We start from the raw sequence: 27,109 nt of genomic DNA, 5'->3' as shown, positions 1-27,109 counted from the left end.
TTCAAACACACTGGGACATCTGTGGCATTAAGGATGGAGAGGTAGGAACAAAACAAATGAGTACTTTTCAGAGGAATTACTGGCTTTAGAGAATAGATAACCTTTCTGAAGGTTCTTAGCTGCTTCACCGTTGAGGTTGTACCCCTGATTCCCTGTCTTGTCACCCCTCACCCTTGACTTGTTCCATTTTGCTTCATCTGAAGACAATGCTAACAATTATGAGAATTTAACTCTTCAGAAAGAGAGAGCAAATACTGCATCAGTCTCAGGAGCTGAGGTCTTCTGGAGAACTGAATGAAATGAAAGGTTGCTTCATGTTCAGTTTTTCTACCTTCTTGTTGTCTCTTTCTGAACAGCTATATTCTCATTATCATCATCTTTCTCATATGAAACAAGGTCATTGAAGTCTGATGTGTGACAAAACAGTGCAATGATGATGGTTGCCTTCTGAGTGCATTGAGAAGGCAGGCTGGAGGACCAATGGACAAGTAGGGTACTGCTGTAGTCACAACACAAAGCTTTCAGAAGCCACATTGCAAAGTAATAGGTTTTGATATCCCACTAGGAAAACACACCATCACCATGAGTCTCATTTGACCAATAGCCAAGGACAGTTTTGAACAGTTACTATCAATGAACATAATAAATTTTAGTTGTCAAAAAAATTGTGGAAAAATTTTAGGATATTTTTGAGAAAATGGCAATCTGCTGATGGACAATGTGGGCAGGCTGGGTACGTTGGGCAAAGTAGAAATTGTGAATCATAGTTTTTCAGCTCTTTTGATAGTCTGGAAGTCTCTTAGGATTTGAAGCAAGCTGAACAACTGACAATCTTGGAGGAATTCAAGTGTGGTTTTATAATATCTTGTTCAATAGACTGAACTGGATCACTCTCACTAGCAATTATGTGTTTCACCAAGCATCTGGAAGCTTCATTGATGTTTATATTTTCCTGCATGTGAAAGAGAAAGAGAGGTTGATTAGTCAATATTAATTAGACCAGGCTGCAGATTTCCTGTGCATAATTAAACTTTTCTCTAGGCAACATCAGAAGTTTACTTTCCTTAATAAACAGCTTTCAAAAATTGACTTTATTAATAATGCTTACTGTAGTTTTTAAGTTAGTTAGGTTTTATGTATGTTATGATTCATATCTCCTTCAAATTATACACAGAGCTCACTTCAAATTACTTCAAACTCTTGGTGATTTGATTGCTTCAATCAACCAAACAAAGTGCCAGAGGGATGTTAAAGACAAATGCCTGAAGTAAGGCTTTGGAGTGCATATTTCATTGTTTGAATAAGAGTTACTCTCATTTTCAAATTATTAATTACCTACCAGCAATTACAGCCATCAACCACACTAATTTTTTAAGCCTTTTCCACAGTTTCAAGAGATTTCTGTATACATGCTCACAGTGAAACCCATGATGAGCCAGATTCATTGAATAAATGATACAATTTCAAGTTATTCACAAAACAGTAAAAAGGTTCTATATCATCTGAAGTCCTCACTTATTTTTAGTTGAGGCTGATTTATCTCAAATGTACTGCTTCAGAAGAGATATAACACCACTGGTTTCCTTTGTAAGTCAGAAATCCTCATTCCAGGACTTTGGAAGGAACGTCAAAGTACATTTTTCTACTTCTGCCTTACTTCAACAGCACGTTCAATTTGCAGCAACCCTTACTCTGTTTGTAGAATAGGCAAAGCTGAAATAGGCTGATCAGTGAGACACAGCTCAGAACAGCATATAGAATAAGTACTAATACTGAGTGAGGATTTCTTTTAATGACTGCCGCTAATATGTCTGGAATAAAAACTCAGGCTTTCTGGCATAAAAGACTCTCTTCTACTCTAACTATTGGCAATGATTATTTATTCTATATGACAGGATATAGAAACCTCCTGTAGCTTTAATTTTCCGGGAAATCATATCACACCCCCACATTATACACATAGAGTAACGCATATAAATATTTATGTATATATTTATGTATATATACATACATATATGTATATATATGTATGTATATATACACATACTATATATATACGCATATACATATATATATGTATATATATGTGTATATATATATACACATACTCCTCTTCCTCCATAAACACTATGCTTTTATTTGCCATCTAAGATTACCGAGATTTCCAAGCTGGATCTGGGGCCTGGTGTACTTAGAACATAAACTCCCATGCATAGAATGCCACAAAGTCTACCTTCAGCAATGCTCAGCATCAATTCAACACAACTTGTACAATTTAACACGTGAAACCTTTTTCTGCACATGCCAGGTTGGATGAGGCCTTGGATAACATGGTTTAGTGTGGGGTGTCCCTGCCCATGGCAGGGGGGTTGGAACTGGATGATCTTAAGGTCCTTTCCAACCCTAACTATTCTATGATTCTATGTATGTTCAAAAACAGTCTGCTGAGATGTTTAATTATAGAGTTCAGCTATAAAGGAAAGAAACCAAAATACATGTGTGTGCTTCAGTTGAGATGATGCAACTATATGAAGAAGAAAAGCTAAAGTAACGGATTACATGAAGATTTCTAATCCCCTTGAAATCAATGGCAAAGCTCCACAGACTCCGTTGACCATCCCTTCACACCACAATAAAAAAGCTGAAATCTGGGGATCTAACTGAAAATATTCATTAGTTCTCCGATTTCTCATGTTTTTTCACTTCCACAAGTGACCTTAAATATTTGATCTTTGACCTGTAAATAATATCAGATGGCTGCAAAAACCACAAATGTTCAGACAAATCCTTTACATACTATCCCCTAGAAAGTGCTAGAGAACTGAGAGGCAGCTCTGTACTGAGATGTTAAAATGTTACTGCATCACATGGCTTTCTCAGACTAAACAAGCAAATTCCTCAAGCACGCACCAAATCATTTTTTGGGACACTGTGAAATTTTGTTAGAAGAAATAGACATTAAAAGAATCTTTCAGTACTGCTTAGAAAGCTGAAGACAAAACAAGATTGTTAAATGCACAAAACCATGTTGAAATCTATTGCATTGTGTTTTCCTTTGCTAATGGACTGATATCTACTTCATTTACCCATGTGCTGCTTCTCTCTTGGAATGGCAAAATGCATTGTTTCAATAATATCTTAGGGACTATATGAGATTATGCCCAAAATTATTAATGTTCAGATGTATCAACAGAAACGCTTTTTGTCAGAGACTTAAGATCAGCATTTTACAAGAGTGAGAAAGGGAGAAAGAACCCTAAAACCCAAAAGCATAAAATGGGTATAGGTGGACATTCCTTATCCCCACAGGTGATGGATGGAAGACCATGTGCCAGACCTGAGACTAAAATTTCAGAAGCAAAAAAAATGATGTTTTACTTCAGCCATAAATCAAACCAAAATAAAATTGGATCACTAAACCTCTTTATAAACTTCTGTAGCTTTCTGGGGGAAGAAAGCCAAATTCAAACATGAAAATATTGTTTTAACATGAAAAGTCAAAATATTTGGGTTTGAGAATACGAAAATTAAGTTTCTTTTTTTCTGCACTGCTCTTTCTTATTTTTAATTAAATTAGTCACCATATTTGACTCATATTCCTTATTATGTTAACTGCATTTTAGATTTAGTTTGCTGTTTCTCTGGTAGGTATCTGTCAAGATCTACTGAATATCCGTGAAGTGTAATTAGATAGAGATCATCCCCAGCTCTTTCAGGCCATTCCATCCGAAAAGGCTTCTGCTTTCAGTCCATGCCCACCGTCTTCTTTGCCAGGGGCCATTCCTTTAGATGCCCCTGCTGATGTTTATGTGACTGAACTCTTCTTCAAGCAAAATGTGTGGGTGCATTTGCACCCATGTGAATAAAATTCTACCTTTTGTTCTTTATAAGAGGAAAGGAATAAAAAGACCTGTCCATAGTGTATGTTGGATCAGAGTGGCATTTTCTCATCCTGAACATTTATGTAAACTGTCTAAGCTGCGTGGATGGAAATTTCTGTCAGGTACATAAGAGCAAGAGAGGAAGGGTGACTCCAGAAGATAGCACAGCTATTTTTGAGCTTGTGTTAGCTCCAGCCTTCTCCCATGGTTCAGATGACAACTGGTATGTGGATGAGAAGTGACATGTTAAGTCACTTGCTGAAAGGAGCCTGTGCTTATGCCAGCAAAGCAACTCCTACTGTCCCAACTCTATGTCTTGATCACTTCCTTTCTGATGCTGTGGTGCCTTTTGTTACAACCCTAATCCTATGGTGTCTATTCCGTGTCCTAGGTCTGGATCAGACGTTGCTGTATTCTGGTCTGTCTAATGAAATATTGATTTCTGCACCTCTCCTCCTCCGGTGTGTTTTGCAAAAGAAAAATCAATATTCTGCTAGGCAGTAAAGCAGCCACAGACAGTAGAAGGTGATCTGATATCCAAACACAGACATTCAGAGACCAGATAATTTTAGAGAGCAGGAGGTGTTGAAAGGCAGTCTAGGGAAGGAAGGAAAAAAAGGGACAGGTGAATATCCACCCACCAAATACAAAGAAACAAATAATCAGAGCATGAGATTGTACAGAGAGGAGCAATCACAGACACCCTACTAGTTGTACTGAAACATGGAAGCAGCCCCAATGACACAGATCAAAAAGATGCTTTTCCATGGGTTTCTGTGTTGAAATCTCCCTTAACTGTCATCTCCCTTATGACTTCTGCTCTACACAAAACACTACAGGAATTGTGATAATTGCTGCAGTTCAGACTTTTTTCTTTTCCCTTGTCTTTCTTTTCCTTTGCCTTTGCCTTTCCTTGTCTTCCCTTGCCTTTTGCCTTGCCTTGCCTTTTCTTATCTTCCTCTTTTCCTCTTCTTTTCTTCCTTTTTTCCTCTTCCTCTTCTTTAGGTCTTACTGAGGGACCTACTCTGTCTCCTTTATAGGACTTTATAGACACTTCCCAATGTCAACATGGTTCACAGGTTACCTAGCTCTTGACATGGTACTAGATACATCTGTAGTACTGAAGTTTGTTATCCAGCCTCTTCTAGCTTCACAGTTCTCCTAACACAGGGGAAGGTCTGCCTACCCATGCTCCTTCTAAGGCTGCTATTACTCAGCACTGCATCTTTGATGTGTGATTTACACGGCATCTTTCTGGAATAATGAAGTGCTGCTATGGTCATTTATCAAATGGAGAAAAAGCAGAGCCCCTGACAGAGGAAACTGCATGACCCAGTGCATGGTGTCTAGTTGCAAAGTGGGAGTTGGCATATTTGAAGTCTTCTCATGATAAGGTAGGAACACAATAACACCTTTCCTTCCCAGGGCTTGTGGAAGAGTTTTTACTGCAAGATCAAAAGTAAAAGATTTTACCCATATTATGGTTCCTTTGTTGCTATCAGTCCTCTCTTCCTGCTTTTCCTCTACTTCTCACATTGACAGCTTGATTTAGCAGGCTAGCTTTTATGAAACCCTTTCCTGAGCATCTCCCCTTGCCCTGTCCCCTGAGGTGTCTAACCCATGTTTGTGACTTCCGTGCCTCAGTAAATCCCAGCACCTGATAGACACTATCACAGTCAGTGATGCAAGAACTATGTTGTGAATCCAGCACTGAGTGGCTTACCCTGCATCAATCTAAACCCAGCTACTGTGATGATGTCTGACTACTAGAGTTGGTCTTTCTCTTGACCCCATCAAGCAGGAATGCAAAAGTGAAATCAGCACATTCTGCTCTTTATTACAATACAAAGCAAGGCAAAGGAGATAACTCGGAGCAATCTCTGAAAGCCAGAAAGGAACACTGGAAGACACAAATGAAATTACAGTTAGCTTTGTACATCTATCTCCTTCAGATGTACCTTTTTAAAGGGCAGTTCCATGGAAAGAATTGCAACTAAGGGCAGGAAAGGACAGTTGCATGATTTAAAACCTTTGAACCTATTGCTATGGGAAATAATGTCATAGTTTTGTAATGCAACAATCCACTGAAGGGAAAATAAATACTTTATTGAATGTGTCTCAAAGCAGTACACAAGCTCAGCAAACTTCTTTGAATTCTGATTGTCTTCCCCTTTATCTGTCATCTCTAATGCAGATTCAGAACATTAACATTTAGAGCATTCCATTTTAATAGATGAAATGTATCCCTGCAGACTAGACTGGTCTCTTAGCTCTTTACAGAAGGAAAAGGCCTCCGCTAGCTTCATGGGCCTTTCTTACTTTCAGATGAAGCTTCTTTCTTTGCCATACAGATATATTAGTTTTTTCTGTTTGGTTGTTTTCTGGTATAAAACTGCTCCCTTTCTACATTTGGGTAGTTTCTTTCTCTGACCAAATCTTGAGTCTGACTCCGAAAGTCAGGATGAGGAACAAAGGGTATGCAGGCGTAGCCCCCAGCATGGGCATTTGGGGACATCTAAGCACTGCTTAAATTCATGACCTTAGACTCTATTACTGGAGTGGAAGGGAATCAAATTCCCTTAAGTAAACATTTATAAATTCTGAAATAGTCAGGTATTAGATGGGAATTACATCTAATTCCCAACTTCTGCATTTTATCTCTACAGTGCATCAAAATGCAGGAGCAGAGAAACAACTTTCAAGATATTTTAACCTACACTCCCCTGGAGCAAGCAGTCTGAGAGAATGGCTCCACATGCTCCCTTAGCAGAGCTCCCCAGGAAACTGCCAGCAGTAGAGCTTTATAAAGATGTTGTACTATGTTGCTGTGTTGTGTTTCTAGGAAAACACAACCATACAAGTTAAAAGCCATCCGGATGCACAAACATGAAATTCACGGATGTGAACTTCTATGGCTGCAACTTTGAAAACAAGGGAATTTCTAGTATTGAATTCTTATAGCTGGTTGGATGTTGTCCAATGAAATTGTTTGAATAGCTGACCTTCCAACCTCAACAACTTTATGATTCTGCAAATTTCCAGCTTTTGGCCAGCACTGAATACCATATTTCTTTAAAGTGATAGAGAGCTATAGGACAACTCTAATACCTGTGGGATAATCTGAGTCAACTCCTCTTCTAGTTACAGGAAACAAGTTCTGCAAAGCATTCTGCATAGAGTAACTGTATATCCAATCTGAAAGCTTCTGCCTTAGATGTCAACTTCATTTCTTGGCTCATGGCAGAAGCTGAAATATTTTCTAGGGCTCTGTGCAGTGAGATTGGTCAGACTGGGCTGTTTTTCTTTTTGAGTGAATTAAAAAGACAGTGTAGGGACCCATACATCCCTAACTGGATCTGGCAGTCTCAAATGGATTGCTTTGGTTGGGAGTTACCAGATCAGCAGATTAGCTGTAGAGTATCAGCTTAATTCAAATAAATGTCCAAACCTTGTTTATATTTATGGAAATCAAAACCACATATCACAAGTCTACTGTACAGCTTGGGTTTTTTTCAACTTTCATAGTAATTGTCCAGTCAGAAGAACTGAAGAATTCATGACTTAATTTAAACAAGGGCTAGTAAAGTTGGTTTGTTCACACAGCTCACTGGTAATACGAGCAGAATTGCTGTCCTTGCTTTGTGGAAGAAGAGGCTGAATCAGAGAAGAGAGTGACTTTCTAAAGGTCATCTGGTAGATCAGTGTCAAAGAGGACTTCTGATGCCTAGTCCAGCATTTGGGAGATACGATGCACTGTGGACTGCCTATCAGACCAAAAACTGGAGAAAAAGTACATTATTGTCCAGATTTCTTAAACAAGGAAAGATTCTGTAACTTTTTCCTGTCCAAATATGATGTGTTCAAAGAGGACCTGAAAAACAGAGCATCCACCCCTTCTGGGCAATTTGGACAAAACACGAATGTCTTTTCACCTAATTCTGTATCGCTGACAGCTGAATTACTGCAAAGAAAAGAGGAGCATAATCACAGCACAGCTGTGGTCAGTCGTGAGGTATTTCTGAAGTAGGCATTTTCAACTCCATTTAGTTTTGCCTGACTTGTCTGTTTTGATGCAGAAGTTCCGTTTTCATTATGAGGCGATAATAAGCTTGAAATTGCTGCTTTTCTAATCCAAGTCAAAAGCTCACCTCTTTGAACTAGGAATGCTGGTGAAAACAGTTTAAAGGCTTGGAAATGTGAATGGAGCTCTCAGCTACTCTGGCCACATGCTGAATAATTAAATGTGTGGCAGGAAGAAGAAATTTCCTTCCTTTAAAAAAATGAATCTTTCACAACAGTTGTCATCATGAAATTTATTTAAGAATTGACTATTAAGGGTTATTTCATGACAATCTGGGGATGTGTCTTTCAGACTGCAATCAATATGGTCAAACTAAATATGCATGTATAAAAGATAACAGTCTCTCCACTGCATATATGGTGATATGTATAACTTGTGACTGCATTGTGCTGTTGCCCAACATGGCCCTTATTACATGGCAAACTATCAAAACAAATTCTTCAATCTTTGTAAGGAACGCAAGGTTGGAACAGGCTGAGTATTTTATGGAATCATAGAATCATAGAGTAGTCAGGGTTGGAAAGGACCTTAAGATCATCTAGTTCCAACCCCTCTACCATTTCCTTTAGATTAATGTAAGAATCAAAAATAATACATGAGAATGCATTAGGTGGCTCAAATGTTTAATTCTGAAGTTGTTCACTTAAGTAAAATGGCACCAGGGAATAATATGGTGATGGTTTTTGGTGTAATCTGCCGGTTCTACAGACAAAAAATTTCAGACCACTGACAGCTTGAAATATGGTAGGTAAGCTTCATGATTCTGCTTTCTGCAAGACAATCAGAACTAAAAGATGTATTTTTTTCAGTAATCACCTTTGTTTTTCCAAAATGCATAAATCACATTTGGTTTGCTCTAAAAGCTATAACATTTCCAAGCACATCTCCAGAAAACCTCTGGAGATCTAATTATTCCAGGATACCACCAAAAAAAAGAGTTATTACTTATTTGAACTGCTAAAACTGCTAGCTGCAATGTGATGACTTCTCTGCCAGTGTTACTCTCCTTCAGAAAAGAGTCTCTAACCTCAATAGCAAACATAGTTAGGTTTTTATTTTCCCAGGACCTGAGTTCAACTATTTCAGCCCTAGGCTGAAAGGACACCAGGTACATGCAACATACAGTATTTTGAAATAGCAGTAATAATGACTTTTGTTTAGAAAAAAACCCCATAGATTTTAGTTCAGAACATAGACCAAATGGTGAAATTATTCTGATTTCACTGAGCCTAAAAGTTGCTATTCTACTGGCTTCAGTGGAATTATTCTTATTTGCATCATTTTAAAGTCAGGAGTCTCCAATTCTGGGTGGAAATCAGGTGTGGGGATTACAGAATAGCAGATCCTAACCCTTAGTCTACAGCAGAAAAGAAGAATCTGATGAGAAAGTCATGTGTCCTCAACTCTTACTGTTCCCTTCACAGCGGCCTTTGAAGAAAAGTATTGTCATAGCTGGATTTCTTTCTGTTTCTACATGATTGCACTGGTAAGCCGAGGGCTGCTTGGGTTTCTGAGATAAATAAAGTAAGAAGAATCTAGGTATTTCATTTGCTTAAAATAAATCTAAATCTTAATTCTATGTGGCTTAGAAAAAACTTGAAAAACTTGTCCTTTATACTTCCATAGTTCTGCCCGACACAGGCTCCATCATCACGGTAAAACCTCTCTGTGACCTTTGAAATTGTTTGTACATTCATTCCGTGACATGACCTGAAATGGCTCTTGGCACAATAATTGTGATTGTTCTTAAGAGACGGACAGGTGCTTGCTGGGGACTGATGTATGGAATTCGTGATACAGATTCCTTGCTCATAAACCAAATAGCAGTAACCAGCTGCATGACTTTCCTAATCTAAACCCAAAATAATGAAACTATAGCCCTCTATACATTGTCTATCCTGTTCCCTCTTGTTCTCTTTGAAAATCTTTTAGATGCAGCCATTTTAAAACAAGTCATTACTCATTTCTCTCTTGTGATTTTTGTGGTGGTTTTGCCCTCATGCCCCAGTTTTTAATAAATTAGTTCTCTTCCCCAGGTAATGTAGACTCATGTACACATCAGAAATGAAGAAAAAGTAATTCTGAAGAAAACAGCCATATACAGTATGATACATCACTGGTGAACTGCATTCCAAATAAACACAACCTGGTACTTTATGTTATTTGTGACCTGGAAAACAGTTAGACACCTAACATAATACCGGAAAGGGCCAGAATACGTAATCCTTATAGAAATAATAATAGGTTGCCCTGTAATCATTCCCTAACTCTCCACATCTTCTAGTGACATGTAAGAGACCTTGGCCTCTTTTTTAAACCGTAACTAAACACCGTCCATAGTAAAAATTAGGTTCATGCAATGCCTGAGGCAGTTTAGGACATTGTTGTAGTCACATTTTGTTGCTTCTGCTGTTACAAGTGAGATTTCTTTTAAATATCAATGCTTAAATGAGTCAAGACCAGATGACTAAAATACAAATATACACTCCAAAGGTTCTCAAGAAGCTTTCATAAAGTGCTTAAGATAAATTAAACAATTGAATGTAGCATTTTGGCTTTCAATCTACTAATAATCTAAGTCAAACCAGAATCAAAAGCTTCACATTTAACACATCCAAAAGTTCCCCAGAGTTGCTTAATGATGATACCAGCTTTCATAAACACAATATCCATTGAATTGTTGTGTTCAAATCAATATTTCACATGCCAGATCTCCAAATCTTACACACATTGAGATTATCTGAGACACGTCAAGTGGATACACAGGGCCACTGTATCTTGGGCCTTTATACTCTGAAAGTCCCAGTGCTTTATCTGATTTTTATCTCCATTTTCTTACAGGCACCCAGAAAATCTGTACCAAGGCAAGGAACTGAACCTCAGAGCAGCTCATTCATCCCTTTGACCATTAGTCTTTCCTTCCTTCCCAGATATGTGATTATTTTATTACAGGCTTTTCAGAATGAATGCTTGTAACATTAAGCATTATACAAGTGCTGCAACGCTCCTGACTTTTTCTGGAATCTAGCACAGTAAAGCTATTGTCTCAAATCAGGAAAAGTGTTAGCATAAATATTTAGAGAGAATTCACTGATAATAATTATGAAATATTATTATGAATATCATTCATAAGAGGTAGCTTTTTTGTCTTGCCAAAGGTCATCTTCCTCCCCAGGCTCGTACACAATAAGTCATTGACAAGTTACATACTTTACTGCTGGCCTATCATATTAGAGCAGCTGCAGTTCAGATTGTTGCATATAATTCATAGAATCATAGAGAGTTTAGGGTTTAAAAGGACCTTAAAATCACCTAGTTCCAACCCCCTGCTGTGGGCAGGGACACGTCACATTGGACCATGTTGCCCCAAACCCTGTCCAGCCTGGCTTTGCTATAAATTTGCTTTGCAATAATAGGCCTAAAAGAAATAGAAATGTATTAATTTACAAATTCACCTTTAACTAATTCCACCAAGACTGGAGCTTTGCAAAGTGCACATTTAAGCTGAGTGAACTATTTCAGGAACCAACTTCATCGTACTTGGAGAAACATTTAAAAATAAATGGAAATGTTTGTTACCTTGGCTGATGTTTCAAACCAGCCCACGAACCCATTATCTTTGCAGAACTGGTCCATCTTGATGCCGTTGTTCATAAGAACATCTATTCCCTGGTCACATTTGTTTGCTAAGAGGACTGTTGGCACAGGCTTGCCATTTGGAAGAACCAACTTAGAGTCCAAATCCTCTTTCCATTTTGTCACTGCTTCAAATGTTGCAGGTCTTGTAACATCAAAGACAATAAATGCCCCCATGGCTTCTCTGTAATATACCCTGGTCATGTTTCCAAATCTCTCCTGACCTGTGATAAAGAAAGAAGAAGAGAGAAAAGAATTGCCACCTTGTAAAAATCACTGCTTCCAGTCTAAGTCAATATTTCATATAGCATGTTTTCTAAGAGAACATTACTGAAGGTAGGACTTCATTTTGTAAGTCTCTGGAAAGGTGCTGTTTGTCTAAATAATGACAAGTACTATGCTAAAGTAATTTGTATGAAAATACAACAAAGTATAACATGAAAAAAGAGTTTTAAAGCAAACATCCAAGGAAAGTTAATAACTTTATGACAAGCTTGAGCTTCAGTGTACAGTCTTATTTTGCTGCCAGAATTCTAAGCGTGGATGGCACCAAGGGTCTTGGTGTACATTACAGGACTTTCAACAGGAGTCACAAGAAATCTAGATATCAGTTTGGAAGCTGCTCTATACTATGGTATTTTGCGGGAAACATCTAGCAATTGATCTGCTCATGCTGGAAGAGGATCCTGCATACACTCATGCAAGTCGTAATAATCAACCGTAACATACTCTGAGGCCATACCAGGCATTAGAGTCATTATGAATTTACCTTTAGTGGCAAACTAAAACACAGAAGTGAGAGAAGTGAATATAAGCCTTGCAAAGACGGACAGTGTTCTAAGAAAGAGCTGTATTACTGCAGTGAAAAGATCTGGGAGGAGGTGTTTCACATTAGATCTGCTCAGAAGGTTTATGGTTTTATTTGCTGAATTCAAAGTATTTCTTGGAAGTTATTTACAGTGTTTTTGTGAGCTACCAATATATTATTATGTTTGAACATGGACGTTTGTAAATGTCTACCATTTTATATGATCAATATAAAAAACAACACACTTGCCATCAGGATGTATACACATGCTGTTTTCATGGGAATTTTGAAACAGCATTTCCAGGAATGGAAATAGATTACACAGAATTTTCCTTTAAGTAAAAAAACCCAGAATTTCTATTGATGTCTACTGCTGATCTGTGATCTGAAAAGAAGAATTATAAATTCCTGAAATATCTCACAACAACAGTTTTAAATGCAACAACAAGAGTTTAACAAAACTCTTGCATTTATACATATGCTTCCATAGCTGAGAAAAGGCAAGACAAAAATAAACAACGTTCAGTGAAAACCTGTTTCTAACCTTATTTTCTCAATGTGCATAATTTTGAGAAGGTTAGGAAGACAAGAAGATTAGAAGGCTGCCTCTGACCCTAGGAAGGCCACCTGTGGAGGTTTTATCCGGAAGTTGTGTTGTCAGATGTAAAGCTGGGTTGAGAACTGAAGAGTGCTGATTACTGGGCTTCTAGACCATGTAGTTTCATTTAATGGAAGTAGCACTGAATGCACTTATGGGGTCAACACTTTCCATTTGTGATGTTTATCTTTGGATTTATGCTCTAGCTGTTGCAGCAAGTAGAAAGTTATTCACATGATACAGGAAACAAATGTTGGTGTGTGTCTTTTTCAAGTTAATAGTTTTTTTACCTTAAGCAAACTGTGTTCCACTGATAAAGCAAGCTAAAAATGCAGAATTTCTGGGAAATGTGAGTTCATATTGAAAGATCCTTATGGCTATGTTTTGTTAAAATGTCTTATGATTCCTATCACTGGGCTAATCAGATGAATGGCCAAGTCATGTGCTATTCAATAATCTCCTTGTTGAGCAATTTTCTTTCATCTGCAAGAAGGTACCTTCAAACAGAAGTTAAGGTCTGATTTTTGTAAACATGTAAAATTAGGTTTTGATGCATCGTGTATTTCAGCAATACTTTATCCTTCTGGAAAGTTCTTGAAACGCTTACACCGTAGATGAGATGTAGATGATGTAAGAACCAAACTTGGGCCTTACACATATTTATTGGAACATAGATCTCTAAGATAGGTGGGACATGTCATAGAACAAGAACTAATTTATTAATTAGCAGCATAAAATAATTCATCACAAAGTTATTAGAAGAATAAAAGACTCTTATGATGTGATCTTCTGGCTCACAGTGGCCCACAATGTTCTGACAGACAACATGTCACTGATTCCTCCTCCTGCTTTGGCAGATATCTAGGCTTTTCACTGCACAAAAAAGCCACTGTGTTTGTAAAAACAGCTTTAGGCAGGGGAACAGAGCTCACCAATTTCCATTATCACTTCAAAGAGAGAAAGAATGGAGCTGCTGGCTGAATAATGTGTGTAAACCCTTTCTGAAGTGGTCTTTTCCCCCCATAGGTTGCAATAAAGATATGAACCTACTTGGCATAAAGACATTGAGCAGTTTTGAATGGAAAAAGGTGGTTTGTAAACTCAAGACTTTTATGTCACTTGCATAATAGCTTTACTTTTACTTTATTTACATTGTAAAAAAAGTGATCTCTAGTGTTTGCATTGTGCTTGGAGATTTAAATACTGTGTCTAAGGACCAAGGAGGAATCTCTTTTTTCAGAGATTCTCCCTTATGTGAACAAATCCCTATCTATTAGATGGTGCTCCTAAAACTTATTCATTTAGCAGAATTACTCATGAGAATTAGTCAACAGTTTGATGTATTAAAGGTGTCAGAATCTGGCCTTAGGTTTTCAGCAACACAATGGCTTAAGCAGTAAGTAGGTTAAAAAATAGATCAACCATTAGGCGTTCAGTAGTATCTTGGAAGCAACCTTGAACATTAGGATCTATTTTACTGCAAGAAGGACTGAGGGAGATGGGTTTTGCTTTTCATGGAAAGGGTCAGAGCTTGTGAAATGTTTGTTTGATCTGTCCCATTGTACTTTACTGCATCCCTTGCAAGGCCACTGGCATCTGGCATCAAATCCCACAAGTCTGATGGACTTTGCCCACTGAGATGGTGCTCTAAGTTGTGATCCATCAGCCCTAAGTTAGGTTCTGTAAAATTAAGAAGTGGATCTAAGATTAGGGTCCCTTTGTAGTCAGAGACTGAGAAGAGATCTAGAGGGCATCTTAGCAAGAACAGACATTTAAGAGTGGTCTCATAAACTTCTTCATGGAGGTATTTAATCTCTAACCTCAACCCCCAGTGAGCCCAGGGTGAGTAGCTTATGCTCAGATGGTTCAGTACAAGATACCTAATTGTTAAACCAGATGAATTCCACCCCACTTTGAAGTGAACCCAGTGAAACAGAGGTGCCAAAACAACAGGATTTCCATTAAGAAGAGCTCCCTGTCTAAATAGCACCTTCCTGCCCAGCTCTCCTAGCCTCAGTGGCACTTCTGCCACAGGGATAGGTATCATTTCATGGGCTTAAAGCAGCCAACAGCTGAATTTTCATAGCTTATAAAAATTCACCCCACATAAACTTGCCAGCATGAATTGCACAGAAGCCTACAATTTCCATTAACCACTATCATCTCTGATGAAATTATAAAAACTAATGGTAAAATGCTAAAACTCACCATCTCTCCCATAGTATCTGACTTATAGTGCAATATAAAAATTAATTAAAACTGCCTAATGCCCAGTTTTCCAATGGAGTTTGGCACCATCCATTGAACTAAGAGGCAAAAGTTTCTGAGAACCACCATTGCTTTGTAGAGGGGCTTTAGGCAGCACTGAGAAGCTGGAGAAGATCTAAACATTTCAATGAACCCTTCACACCTTCCATTTCAATATAACTTTCATAATTTTCATCCTTGAATTCAAGTCATTGCCTTTACAGTCTGAAACCCAAGAAAGCCTTAACGTGGTGTTCACCACCCCAGAATGTGGAAAAGCACGCTGTCAGCAGGATCAGGCCCATGGATCTCATCACAGATCTGTACTGAAATAAAACCACTCCAGGCAGAGACTTATTTATGTTTGCAGAACAGTAATTTCAAGGTAACTTAGCCTAGAAATCACCATGACTATCTTATTTATGCATATGTACTGCAGTGCTCAGCAGCCGCTAAAAGCCTCAATCGCTGTGGATGTGTTGCGCCTTGCATTAGTGAACAGCCCATTTACTCATTCTGGAGCATAACAGAAACTTTACAGCTGCTGAAACATTTGGCCATATCTGTGCGAAGCGTGATGTTTCCAAAGGTGAAAGTTGCAGGGAAAGGAAATGAAAGTGTTCTGTTACCACTGGCATTGTGTGGATGCCTCCAAACGATTGGTCCAACTCTTTATGAGATGAGAACCAGCTTTGTAGAGGCAAACCAGCATATATTGGGTAGCAATGAATAATCCAGCCCACACATGCACAGCAGGAGGGATAACAGCAATGCTGACAGGGCTGTGAAAAAGTAGCAGTGGAAGGGGAAGGCTCTGAAGTGCTGGCCTCTGCCCTCCACTGCACCCACGTTGCTGCTCCCTGCAGTAAATCTGCAGCTAAAGCTGGTCTTCAGTGATCTGAGGGCTGTGTGGACACAAAGCACAGACAGTAGCACTGAGAGCAGCCTTGCAGAGGAGTGAATAGCAAATACACCCAGACCTGCTGCCGGCAATAGTTGGTTTCTTGCAAATGCGGCCCCAGCCTGTATCTGCGGGGCCACCACATCACAGAGCTCTTGCTCAAAATAGGATTAAGAGTTTCTTTTAAAGCTTTCCATCAGTCTGTTAATTAATTTAAAGGATACCTGTACAGAGGCAGCATAAAAGATAAAGAAACAAAAACAGCTGACTGAGGACCAAGATTTAAAGATGCATGACCCAGGAGTAGAGGTGATGGCACACATTCACAGGGACATGAACACCAAAACTGAGAATTTGGGACATTCAATGAAATAATTTGGAACTGCTGTGAGGAAATTAAAGACAAAGTGAATTTTACCACGTATATCTCAACCCAGACACAATAGTGAAAATTCAGTCACCACAAACTGAGGCACTTGACTGAATCGGACATAAAACCATAGATTTTAATGCCAGCGTCTTGGTACAGAAATTGTAACAGCATAAACCACAAAGCTTTGTCCAGTTATTCCTGTCTAACAACTATAGCTTCAGGAATATATTATCTGTTACAAAAAATACCCAAGTCTTAAGGTAGTAGCATGTGATGCAGAACCTACCTTATCCCTGAATTCAATTTTCGAATGCTTAGTTCCTTTATTGTTCAGCATTGATGTCTCAGCTAAATAAATGTAGTTTCAGCATTTAGCTATTAGATCTTATTATACTTTTGCTTGCCAAATCAAAGAATATAGAAAAATACTTTAAAGAAATACAAACTACATTTATCTATGAAATTAGATAGCACCAGATGAACCAAATTTGCTTTTTCTTCTTATGTCTGTAAGGGTAAAAGAGGGTAAACTGTTTGGTCCTAGCACAGCTGGAGTATGTCACTGCTCCAATTAAGTCACTGTGTATGTAAATCCTGCTATTAATGCAGATGAGCTTGACACCAGTTTTACTCAAAACCTTTCTGAGAAGATTATTTCTACATTGTTAAACAATTCACTACCCACTGACCCACACAGTGAAGTGCACATTACACTTAGTGGTGAGTTCACTGGCTGTGTAATGGAGAGGGAGGAGAGGATGTAAGAGCTAAAATGGTAATTGATATATATATATACATGTACCCACATACTTATAGAAACATGAAAATACTGATATGAGACATTATTGATAGATTTGCAGCATTTGCTTCAATTTAAGATGTCCTGAATGCAAAGCCAACGTCCTTCAACACGGTCAGAGACCAAAACTTTATTTCTTTATCCCCAAAGCTAAACATAGTCTAAAAATAGAAATTCTACCTAAAGAAAAAGGATGTTTTGAGACCAGAGTTTTTACTTTCCTTTCTCTTCTCCTTTCATATTTGTGTTTTCCAAGTGATGATTTGTGACCAGACACAGCCAGGATAAAGCATTTCCATTCCCTCCATATTTCTAAACCGTTTTACTTTGCTTTCATTTTTAAACATCTTTTTTTCTCACCAGCCAGATGCCTTATTCAGGGTAACTTCTATGCCAGCACCACACTGATCTGAATTCAGTGCGTTGCATACAGAACTTATGCTATGTACATCTATCAACAGCTGAAGCTCTTTACACAGAAGTCATTAAAACTGAGACAGCAACTCTTTCTTACTGGCCACTGTCTTGACCTTCACAGAGATGCTTTGAATTGGGCAATTCATATGAAATTTAGTACTGTGGTGTAATTCTCTCTGTCATGTGTGATAACTCAGAAAGCATGCTAGTCATTCAGTACTACAACTCGGTGTAATTGCTTCTGCAGCCTGACTGAAAGCTACATCATATGATCCGCCAGCACATGATTAGTAGCGTAATACATCTCTGAAACAAGCCATGCAAAATACATTCTTTAAGTCCCCGATGCATTCAGAATCTACCATTAAATGCTCTTTCGCATGCAGAAAACTTCTGGATATGTATGTATTTATTGTTACAACTGGTGAGCAATAAAAGCAATGCCTGACCCATTATTCCAACTCTTAATAAACTGAGCGCATAGGTATTTAATATCATAAACCCACAAGATTTTACTGATTACAAAAAAGCCAAGGTTATGCATGTTTTGCAGTGTTGTTGCATAAGTTTTGGTGCCTTGGTGCCAAATTCAGAGCTCAGACATGAGGCAGCTCAGTGCAGAAGAAAGGCACTCCCTCCGCTCCTAAGAATGCCAAGAATTTTCCCATTTCACTAGTTTTACTCTGTGCCATTCCAGACTAGATCACTGAACCCACAGCTCAGGCCACAGGCTGGCCCAGTTGCCTAACAGCTGATATAACATTCACCTCTATTCCCTGCTTAGCGCATGTAACTTCTTGATTTAATTAAGGTTTTAAAATACCTTCCTTTTTGCTGTAAGTATTGTGTTACAGCTGGACTTGGATTCCTAAGGACACTAAATGGAAATCATTGCTTAAAGCATGCAAGAGATGCCATCAAGACAAACTTCTATTTTGTGGACTGAATCAGAAGTAATTAATTCCTAGTAAGTGGGGTGCCAAAAAAAAATTGTGGATATAATTGGAAGCCAAATACAAAAACTCCAAAGCCCTGACAGCAATAGAGATGAAGTCTGTGGGGTTTTAATTATGTAAGCATGCAAGGATAGCTCTATTTCTTTATTCTTTTGCTCCTAACAAAGCAAATGGTCTTCGTTTGCTTGGCGTTGGCATAAGGACAAGTAAACATGAGTAAATAAATTTTAACAACCAGGATTATTGCCAGAGAGAAACACTTCTCTTTTCAAAGCATGTCAGAAGGTGTTTATGTTTCATTGGGCTGAAGAAAGGGAAAGAAAGGAAGAAGGAGGGTGTTTTGAGAAAGGAACTCAGCGATACTTTTTCCTTATTTATTAAACTATAAAAATTATTTCAACCATCTTGTTCAACCCCTCATCTCACCAAATAAACAGTTGTAACAGGAAATTCTTGTTTCTCTCCCTCCTGTCACAGAGATCTGTAAGTATAATGAGGCAAACTGAACAGTGATAGCTGCAGAACAAGTGGGGCATTCGAAGAAGGGTGCCCATGTCCCCATACGTGTCTAGGGGCTTTTAAGGAACATCAGACAGGGCAGGTTTCACCCTGACACTCCTTGTTTGGAGGTCTGCTGGCTTTAGGAAACTCCAAAATGTCAATCTGCCCATAAAGTTTTCTTTCCTCCATCTCTTCCCCCTCACCACACAGGCGCTGGTAGCTTCCAACTTAAGGATTACTAGAAATTAATTTGGGTCTATATTTTGCATTGTCTCTGGATAGGTTATGGGGCAAAGAGTTCTCCTCTGTACTCACCTGCAATATCCCACAGCTGCAGCCGTACCACAGTCTCAGCATCCCAGCTCAGCACCTTCAAGGCAAAATCCACCCCGATGGTGGCCCGATAGTGAGGGGAGAAGTTCTGGTGGACATAACGTTTGATGATGCTGGTCTTGCCCACTCCCAGGTCCCCGATCACCAGCAGCTTGTAGAGGTGTTCCTTCTGACTGTGCTTCTGCATCCTTCCTGTGGCTGCGGCTGCTCCCTGCGAACTGATTGCATGCTCTGCCCAAGGAATCCTGCCAGCCCGAGGGGGAGAGAGGGAGTGAGGAACCGGGGAGGGAAGGAGACCAAGGTAGGTGGAGGCTCTTTCCCTTTGTAAGGAAGCAGGATCACCAGGTCCAGCAGGCAGCTCTGCTGGGAGATGAAGTAAGCAAGGGACTGGGGGATGAAAGTCTCCCAGAAAGTTTTGTGTGATGTGTGTAAAGATCAGCACGAGGTGTGTCTGGGATTAGTCTGGCTGCTAAAGACCTTGCAGGAAAATTCATGCAGCAGCCCTGCTCCCTGCTTTGCTCCTCGCTGGAAGGACAGGGTTTCTGTTGTGCACTGGTTTTACACGCCGGTTTTTGTATGTGACAATTTATCACCCTATGCTTGTTCCCAGACATCTTTAACATGTTTGTCGCAGCACAAAAAAAAGCAGAAATCTCCTTTCAGAAGGTTCACTCCTCCTTTAAAGTAAAAAAACTTAAACCAGTGTGACTTTAACTTTGGATGTGATTTGGTTTTAGTCAGTGTGAATGCAGTTGTATCACTAGAAGGGGTGGTTACAGCAATATAAAGCATCTGTACTTGTGTCCACACTGGGAGGGCTGGATGAATTCAACTTAATCCATTTAAAATCCATGGAATTTAATTACAACAGATGCGTATATTTTAACATGATTGCAGTTGTTTGCCTGCATCTATAAGCATGAATGCAGCACGCAGTTTATGCTTTGCTTTTAATTACAGTTAGACTCTACAATGCAAAAAAAAATCCAGATTTATCCCATGACTCCGATAATCAGAAGTTATGAAAGCAGAACAGCATTAGAGCATATGAACGCCAGGGTCTCAACAGTCCTCTGTTTTCCAAAATAAGTGATATCAAACTTGCAAACAATTGAATGCATTTGAGTAAATCATTCCACTGACACGACTGACCCTGTATTTTAAACGAACACAGGGACAGTTCAACCAGGCAGCTTAGCTGGAGACCCCTGTCCATTGCCTATAGGCATTTGATTCTTTTAACAGTTTTGATAGAAAAACCCCAGAATTTTCACATTCTGTGGAAATGATTTTTACATTTATTGATGATATTGATAAAATAAAACACATTTTACACTAACTGAAATATTATTTGATGGAGTTCTTATCCAAATGTGCACTGAAATGGCATTATAAATTTGTCATCTATCCAAAAAGCTGGATTTTAGTAGACAAAGAATTCAGAACACTTGTGTTATGCAATCTTTTATAATCAGTCTTTAAACTCAAACTTTACAGTTTTTATATATACACACACACAAAGTGGAAATGGGTAATTTGAGAGGAAAATTGTTTTAATTTCCTTGAAACTTTTTTATTTTAGTAAGAGGCTTTATTTTTTTCAGTAAGATGAATTCTTTTTCCAAAAACAAGCTCTCACCTCTATCACTCTGTTTGGAAAGAAAATTTTAAAGGGCTTACCCTTGTTAGCTACAGACATATAAGACTACAACTAGTTCACTCCAATCAGTTACTATCTTTGCATGGTTCAAGCTTATTATTGTTGCGACTGGTAGAGTGCAGTCTGTGAATCTCACCTTCACAGCACTGCTGTTTTAGGAGAGGATGCAATACCCAATGCACTTCTAAGCACTCACAATTCCCTTGAAAGTTTGATGATTTCCCATTTTAGAGGTTAAAAAAAGGACAGGCTGAGAGGGTATAACAATTCAAGAAGTGACAAAATTGGTGTTTCTGATGAGACTGAAATTACACCTGATCTTTTATCCTTCTTTGATGATGGCCAACGCTTGGAGAGCAGTGCACGGAAGATCTCTGTGAGCACGTATTAGGGAACTGGAGGTCTTAAGCTGTTAGCAAGAGATTGGCCTACACCCAGAAGCATGAGGCTTTACCTCTCTTCCAAAGTTTTTGTTAGCATTAGCTATAATAGCTCTGGATAATCGTGTTACTTGTTCAAGTTTCCAATTCTTCTTTGAACCTGGCTAAATTCTTGGCCCTAGCAGCACCCTGGTACAACAAGCTCCTCAGAGGCTTAACCAAGGTCATCCCCAGATGGCCAAAAGGACTACAAGGAAGGTATTCAGTGAGGTGCTCAGATATGGGGTGAGCATGTGGAACGCTTCATTGCATTCAGGGGGATGATTTGCTGAGCTGCTCTGAAGCATGGACTAAAGTGTCCTGCTGAGTGAAAGCTGTACCTAGATCTCCCAACTCCATGATGAATTGGCATTCATAGACACTGTCTGCTGAAAGCTCCTAAGGTGACAGCAGGCTCTTAGCCCTTTATGGAGGACTGTTCCCATGTCCTGAACTGTGTCTGCATTGGTTTGCCTTCATTGTCATCTATAGCCACCAGCACAGGGAGGTGTCGATGTATTCCTCATTTGCAGTCACGGGGCAGAAAATCTGGGCTGGTCAAGTCTTAACTGATCACTGCAAGACTTGTTTGATGATACCACCTGATCCCTTCAGGCACACAACCAGGTTACTGTGACTCCATGATTTGGTGTCCAAGGAAGCATACTTAGCCTGGGGGTGATGCAATGCAACCTGTCAACTGAGACCTCAGTTAAGGGCAGGTAATATAAACCATATTAGCTTGCACTTACCACCCACAGGTAGTAGTTAGCAAGGTTCAGCTGACACGGAGTAACTTGTTAAGCTGGGAGAACCAGATTGTGTCTCTGAGCTCTTATTCTGCTGCTTCAGGTCCTTCAATAATGCCAAAGCAACAAGAACATGTAAACATGCCACTCATTTAGTTGATATTTCAGTGTTTGTATTTTGGTTGTCTGTGTTTTTCTCTGGCAAAGACATACATTTTAAACTTAATTAAATCAATTATTAAGTTTTTTTAAACATTATATAGTTATTAAATAATAACTGAAATTCCACAACTTGTACCTATGATATTTATTTTTGTATTCCCTGCCTATTCACTGTGCTATTTGCCACAATAGTGTCATCCAATGCTCTGCTCTATTTTAACACCTATACTAATATTATTAAAGTATATTAACACTCCATTTTAATTGACAGGAATTGATACAAACTCTACACATCTCCATTGTAATTAACAACATTTAAGGAAATGCCATCAAATTAAGGCATTACAGACTTGGTTGGCCTCAGCATAAACGTGAAACTCATTTTACAGTGATAATTTTCAGGAATTTCTCACTATTTCTCTGCCATTAGTAGAGATCTTTTTCTCTGAGAGAAGTGATAAAACTGAAGATGCAATTACGTTGACAGGAATCAATGGCAGCATAACTGCATCCTGGATTTTATCACTCCTCTCTACATGGCATATACCACAGAGAAAGATGTCCATCTTGACTGAGCACCACAGTTGTTACCAACATAAAAATGACAACGGCATCTGAGATACTGAAACCACAAAGTAGTAGTTTTTGTCCAAGGAAACACATTCAGATTATTAGAAATGTAGGTACTCAAATAATTGGCATCTCATTACCTATGGCTTTTACACCACAGCCATTGATATTACACTTCGTAGCTTTAAATGTCTTGAAGGGATTGGCTATACCATCATACTCATCTTACTGAATCTGATATAATATAAATGACACCATAATCCAGAGAAATGCTAAATATAGATCTGCATGTGTACGCATGTACCTGTATATATACAGATATACAAATTAATATGCTAGATCAGAAAATTATTTTATGTCCTGCTTTAAAGCCAATACAAAACATTGTCATTCTACAGTTTTTTGCCAGACTTTTGTACCCCAGTTAATCCTGGGACATGGAATAAATACTAAGTTGTTAGCTACACAGAAGACTAGTTCATCTTTTATTAATATATTGTCTTCCTCGTTTCAGTCATAGCACATTCATTGACTTCATTATGGGAATGGTCAATCATGGCAAGAATAATCTTCTACAGCGAAATAGATTGTTTGAACAAAATGGTGCATTTCCCCCAGTTTTATTTTTAGACTACAAAGACTCAATTAGTTCGGATTTTCTTCTATTCCAATGGTTCTTGTGATTAAGACATTCAGTTAAAACTTACTATGACTCATCACACATACCCATACTGGAATGGTTATTGACTTGCCAAACATACCTAAAGCTCTGCTTTGATTAAATTATGATCTTCTTAATTTATAATTAACTTAGCAGAAAATGCACTTTATCAGGAAAGATCCCTCAAGGAATATCTAAACAAAAGTTTATGCAACCAGTAGAATAGATTTTATGGTCAGATGTCATGTTACTGTTCTGAAACATGTTATAACTCCTGCACTCAATTATTCTCACTCATTACAAATTCAGTCTACACCCTGGCTGAAAGCACTCTATCAATAACATAACAATGCAGATTGAATGGGCATGCCCAAGTGTTAACCACTTGGGAATTACTATCCAGATGTCCCACAAAACAAGGTCTGGATGGCAGGAATAGTCTATAGCAATGTCTGTTTTAAATCAGGAACTACACTTCCTACATTTTAGCTGAAAACAGCTAAAATCTTACAATTGCAGCCCTGTTATAAAACTCTTAAACAGGCACAGGTTACTGGTTGAGTGTCCAGTTTTGCCCTACTAGAGCAATGGGTTTCTAGGGTTAAAGATCTTGCGAGACTAAACCTCAGGGCAAGATGGGATTCAGGCCAGGGAAACAGTGAGAACACAGGAAAAGAGATTACACGTTAACAGCCCATGTGTGCACGAATTATTTTACTTAAAGAGTGACAGTTTGTGGCTCTTTCACAATTACAAACCCTTAGTCTGATAAAGAGACCTTGCTTGGCTACTTATTGCATATTCCAATATACCTTCCATATCCACCAGCCCTGTACAGATGCCTCAGGGCATCTCAGATGGTTTCAGTTACCTGTGTAACTACAGTCAGTGCTCAGATACAAACACATGTTTCTATTCCATCAGACTCAAAATATAACAACAATAATTTGACGTAATTCCCCTGCTCAAAACTGATTTTTTTATTATTATTATTATTTTTTATTGTTTATAGACTCAGAGCCTAATAAAATCCAACTTAAGGTCTATCCTTTGGAGCCAGCAGCAAAATCTTGGATGGGTTACAGTGCATTTTACACCAAGTGCATTAGAACAGTCCCCTGGGAATTCACAAACACAATGCAACTCAAAAAGCAATAAGAGGAAGGACCAAAATGTCTGCCATGGGTAAAATCTAATAACAGAGGGTCAATAATACTTTGGGAAAAATTAAATGCCTTGTCCCTGAGGCAGTGAAAGCATCATACAGCACAGAATTAGTCTGTAATGACTGGTTCCAAATGAACACGGTTGTGTCTCAGATTTGATAAGCAAAGTGTAAGAGCACTCACTGAGGTTGTAGATTGAACCATCACACTCATTGCAGGGTTGCTACTATGGAGCTACCATAAAAGCCTGATCCAAACTGACAGTGCTGCAGGTTTAACCCTCTTCAGGTACTAGAATCATTCGTGTGATGAGGATCAAACGGTTACAGTGCTATAGATAAGTATGTCTAAATCCAGCCAGGAAGTTTCTGATACTCAGTGATCTGTATTATGCCTTCCCATGAGGGTCCATATGCAATCCTCACAGCAGGAGCTTAGAGGCTAATTTACCCCATCCCCCACAGAGAAAATCTTCTTTAAGAGCGGGGCTGAATCACAGCAGTGAAACTCTTGGCTGCTTCATGTAGATTTTAGTCTGATTCCTGGAGGCTATCAGTCTCTACTGGTACTCACCCAGCAGCACCGACTTCATGTGCAGGAATATCTGTAAGAGTAGACCCCAAATCAATATGCATTGGCTTAAGGAATTCTGCCTGAAACTGCAAATTTAAACGATGTAACAAACCAAGAAATATAGTCCCTTTGCCTGATAAAAGTTCATCAGGGGTATAGTTTGTAAGTTGTATTCACTATAATTTAAAATAGCAGAATTATTGAGGTGGGAAGGTACTTCCTTGCAGAGATCTCCACTTGCTCATTCTCCAGGGAAGGAGCAACTCAAATGTTCTTCCAGAAGAAGCTACTTGATGCCAAAACAGCAGCCAAGAGGCCACTTTTCTTCCTGTTTCCCAGAGACAAGACTTTGAAAAGGGAATAAGACACAATAAAAGTGTTTATAGAGATAGTGCTGGGCTTGAGATCCTTCCACCTTTTATTGCTCATTATTTAGCCTGCTCTTGGCACAGCGCTTCAGGGCTCAAGAAGAAAGGCTGAACACTGCTCAGACACTGGATGGGGGCCAGGCTTGCTCCTGGAAGCCTTATCTCAACAGGCAAGACAAGTGAACATTAAAGATAAGGAGGATAAGTAACAGTGTGTGGATCTCAGTCCATCTGGTGAAGGGTTTCCAGACTGGGATGTTTGGCTGTGTTCTGAACTATAAAGAAAAGAGGGGAAAAAAAGTCTTTATATTCATACACACAATACATTCCTTTACATATAGAAAAGGAATTTCAGGATATGTTGCTAAGCAGCTGCAGCTTTTTGTAGCTTTTTTTGAACACATTACAAAATAAGAACGAAATCACTAACCCAGAAATGCAGAATGGGTTAGCTTTTGACATTTTTGAGTGTTTTCATCTTGGTTTTAGCACTGCTTTCAAACAAACAAACAAAAACCAAAACCCTTGTCCATTCTGAAAGTCATTTTAGCAATGAGACAGCTGCCCTTTCCACTGGGAACCAGGCTTTCATCTCTGAGTCTTTACCTGATCCATAACACAAGTAAGAGGGCCATCACCCATCACGGCAGAGCCATTTCTTTTCTTTGTGGAAGTGGGATAGCAGGGAAGGGCGTAAATGAGTTCAAAGGTAAAAATGATCTTTGCTATATGTGATTGTTCAAAGGTTCATGTTCAGAGGTTCAGAACACCACAGAAATTAGTGCTGAGGACAGGAACTGTACTTGGAGACCTGCAGTTGAACTCTTAAGCCAGAGATTTTGCTGTAATTAACATTGCTTCTCTCTAGCAGCAGCGTAGCAACACTCAAGACCTATAGGAGGGGAAGCATACAGTAATACTCTCACACCCACCTTCCTACAAGTGCCATGTTGTATGTTTAAGTAGCCTGTTTACCTATACCCGTGAATACCCCAGTGCTTTGGCCAGGTTTCTTTGCAGCAACAGGGGAAAAGAGGGATGCAGCTACCCAGCCCCCATCATCTCCTCATTCTCAAGTTAGCCTTCAGGTGCTGGTTTTGGATGAGTCTGTCTTGTACTGTTTCAGATCTGAAAGTGGTCGTGATCTTTTGCCTCTCCATTTGGTTCCGCTTCTCTGAAGAGTTAGGATTTGCTTATTGAAGTATCTAGTTGTTTTACCTGGAAGCTGCTGAAAAGGATTTGTCTTTTGG

The 27,109-nt window shown here is 38.9% G+C and overlaps 1 protein-coding gene across 1 annotated transcript; it reads right to left on the bottom strand.

The window, feature by feature from the left end:
• Positions 1-799: 799 nt before the first annotated feature.
• On the bottom strand, positions 800-19,769 carry RAB38 (RAB38, member RAS oncogene family; the record flags this gene model as incomplete). The annotated part of the gene is made up of 3 exons (XM_080613184.1): positions 19,514-19,769; positions 11,542-11,822; positions 800-952 (listed from the first exon to the last, which is right to left on the bottom strand). The coding sequence occupies exons 1-3, from the start codon at positions 19,716-19,718 to the stop codon at positions 800-802; spliced, it is 639 nt and encodes a 212-aa protein (XP_080469310.1). The 5' UTR covers positions 19,719-19,769.
• Positions 19,770-27,109: the final 7,340 nt, after the last annotated feature.

This window comes from Psittacula echo, assembly GCF_963264785.1.
Source record: "Psittacula echo genome assembly, chromosome: 3".
Classification (NCBI taxonomy): Eukaryota; Metazoa; Chordata; class Aves; order Psittaciformes; family Psittacidae; genus Psittacula; species Psittacula echo.
This window is presented reverse-complemented; position numbering and strand designations above follow the sequence as displayed.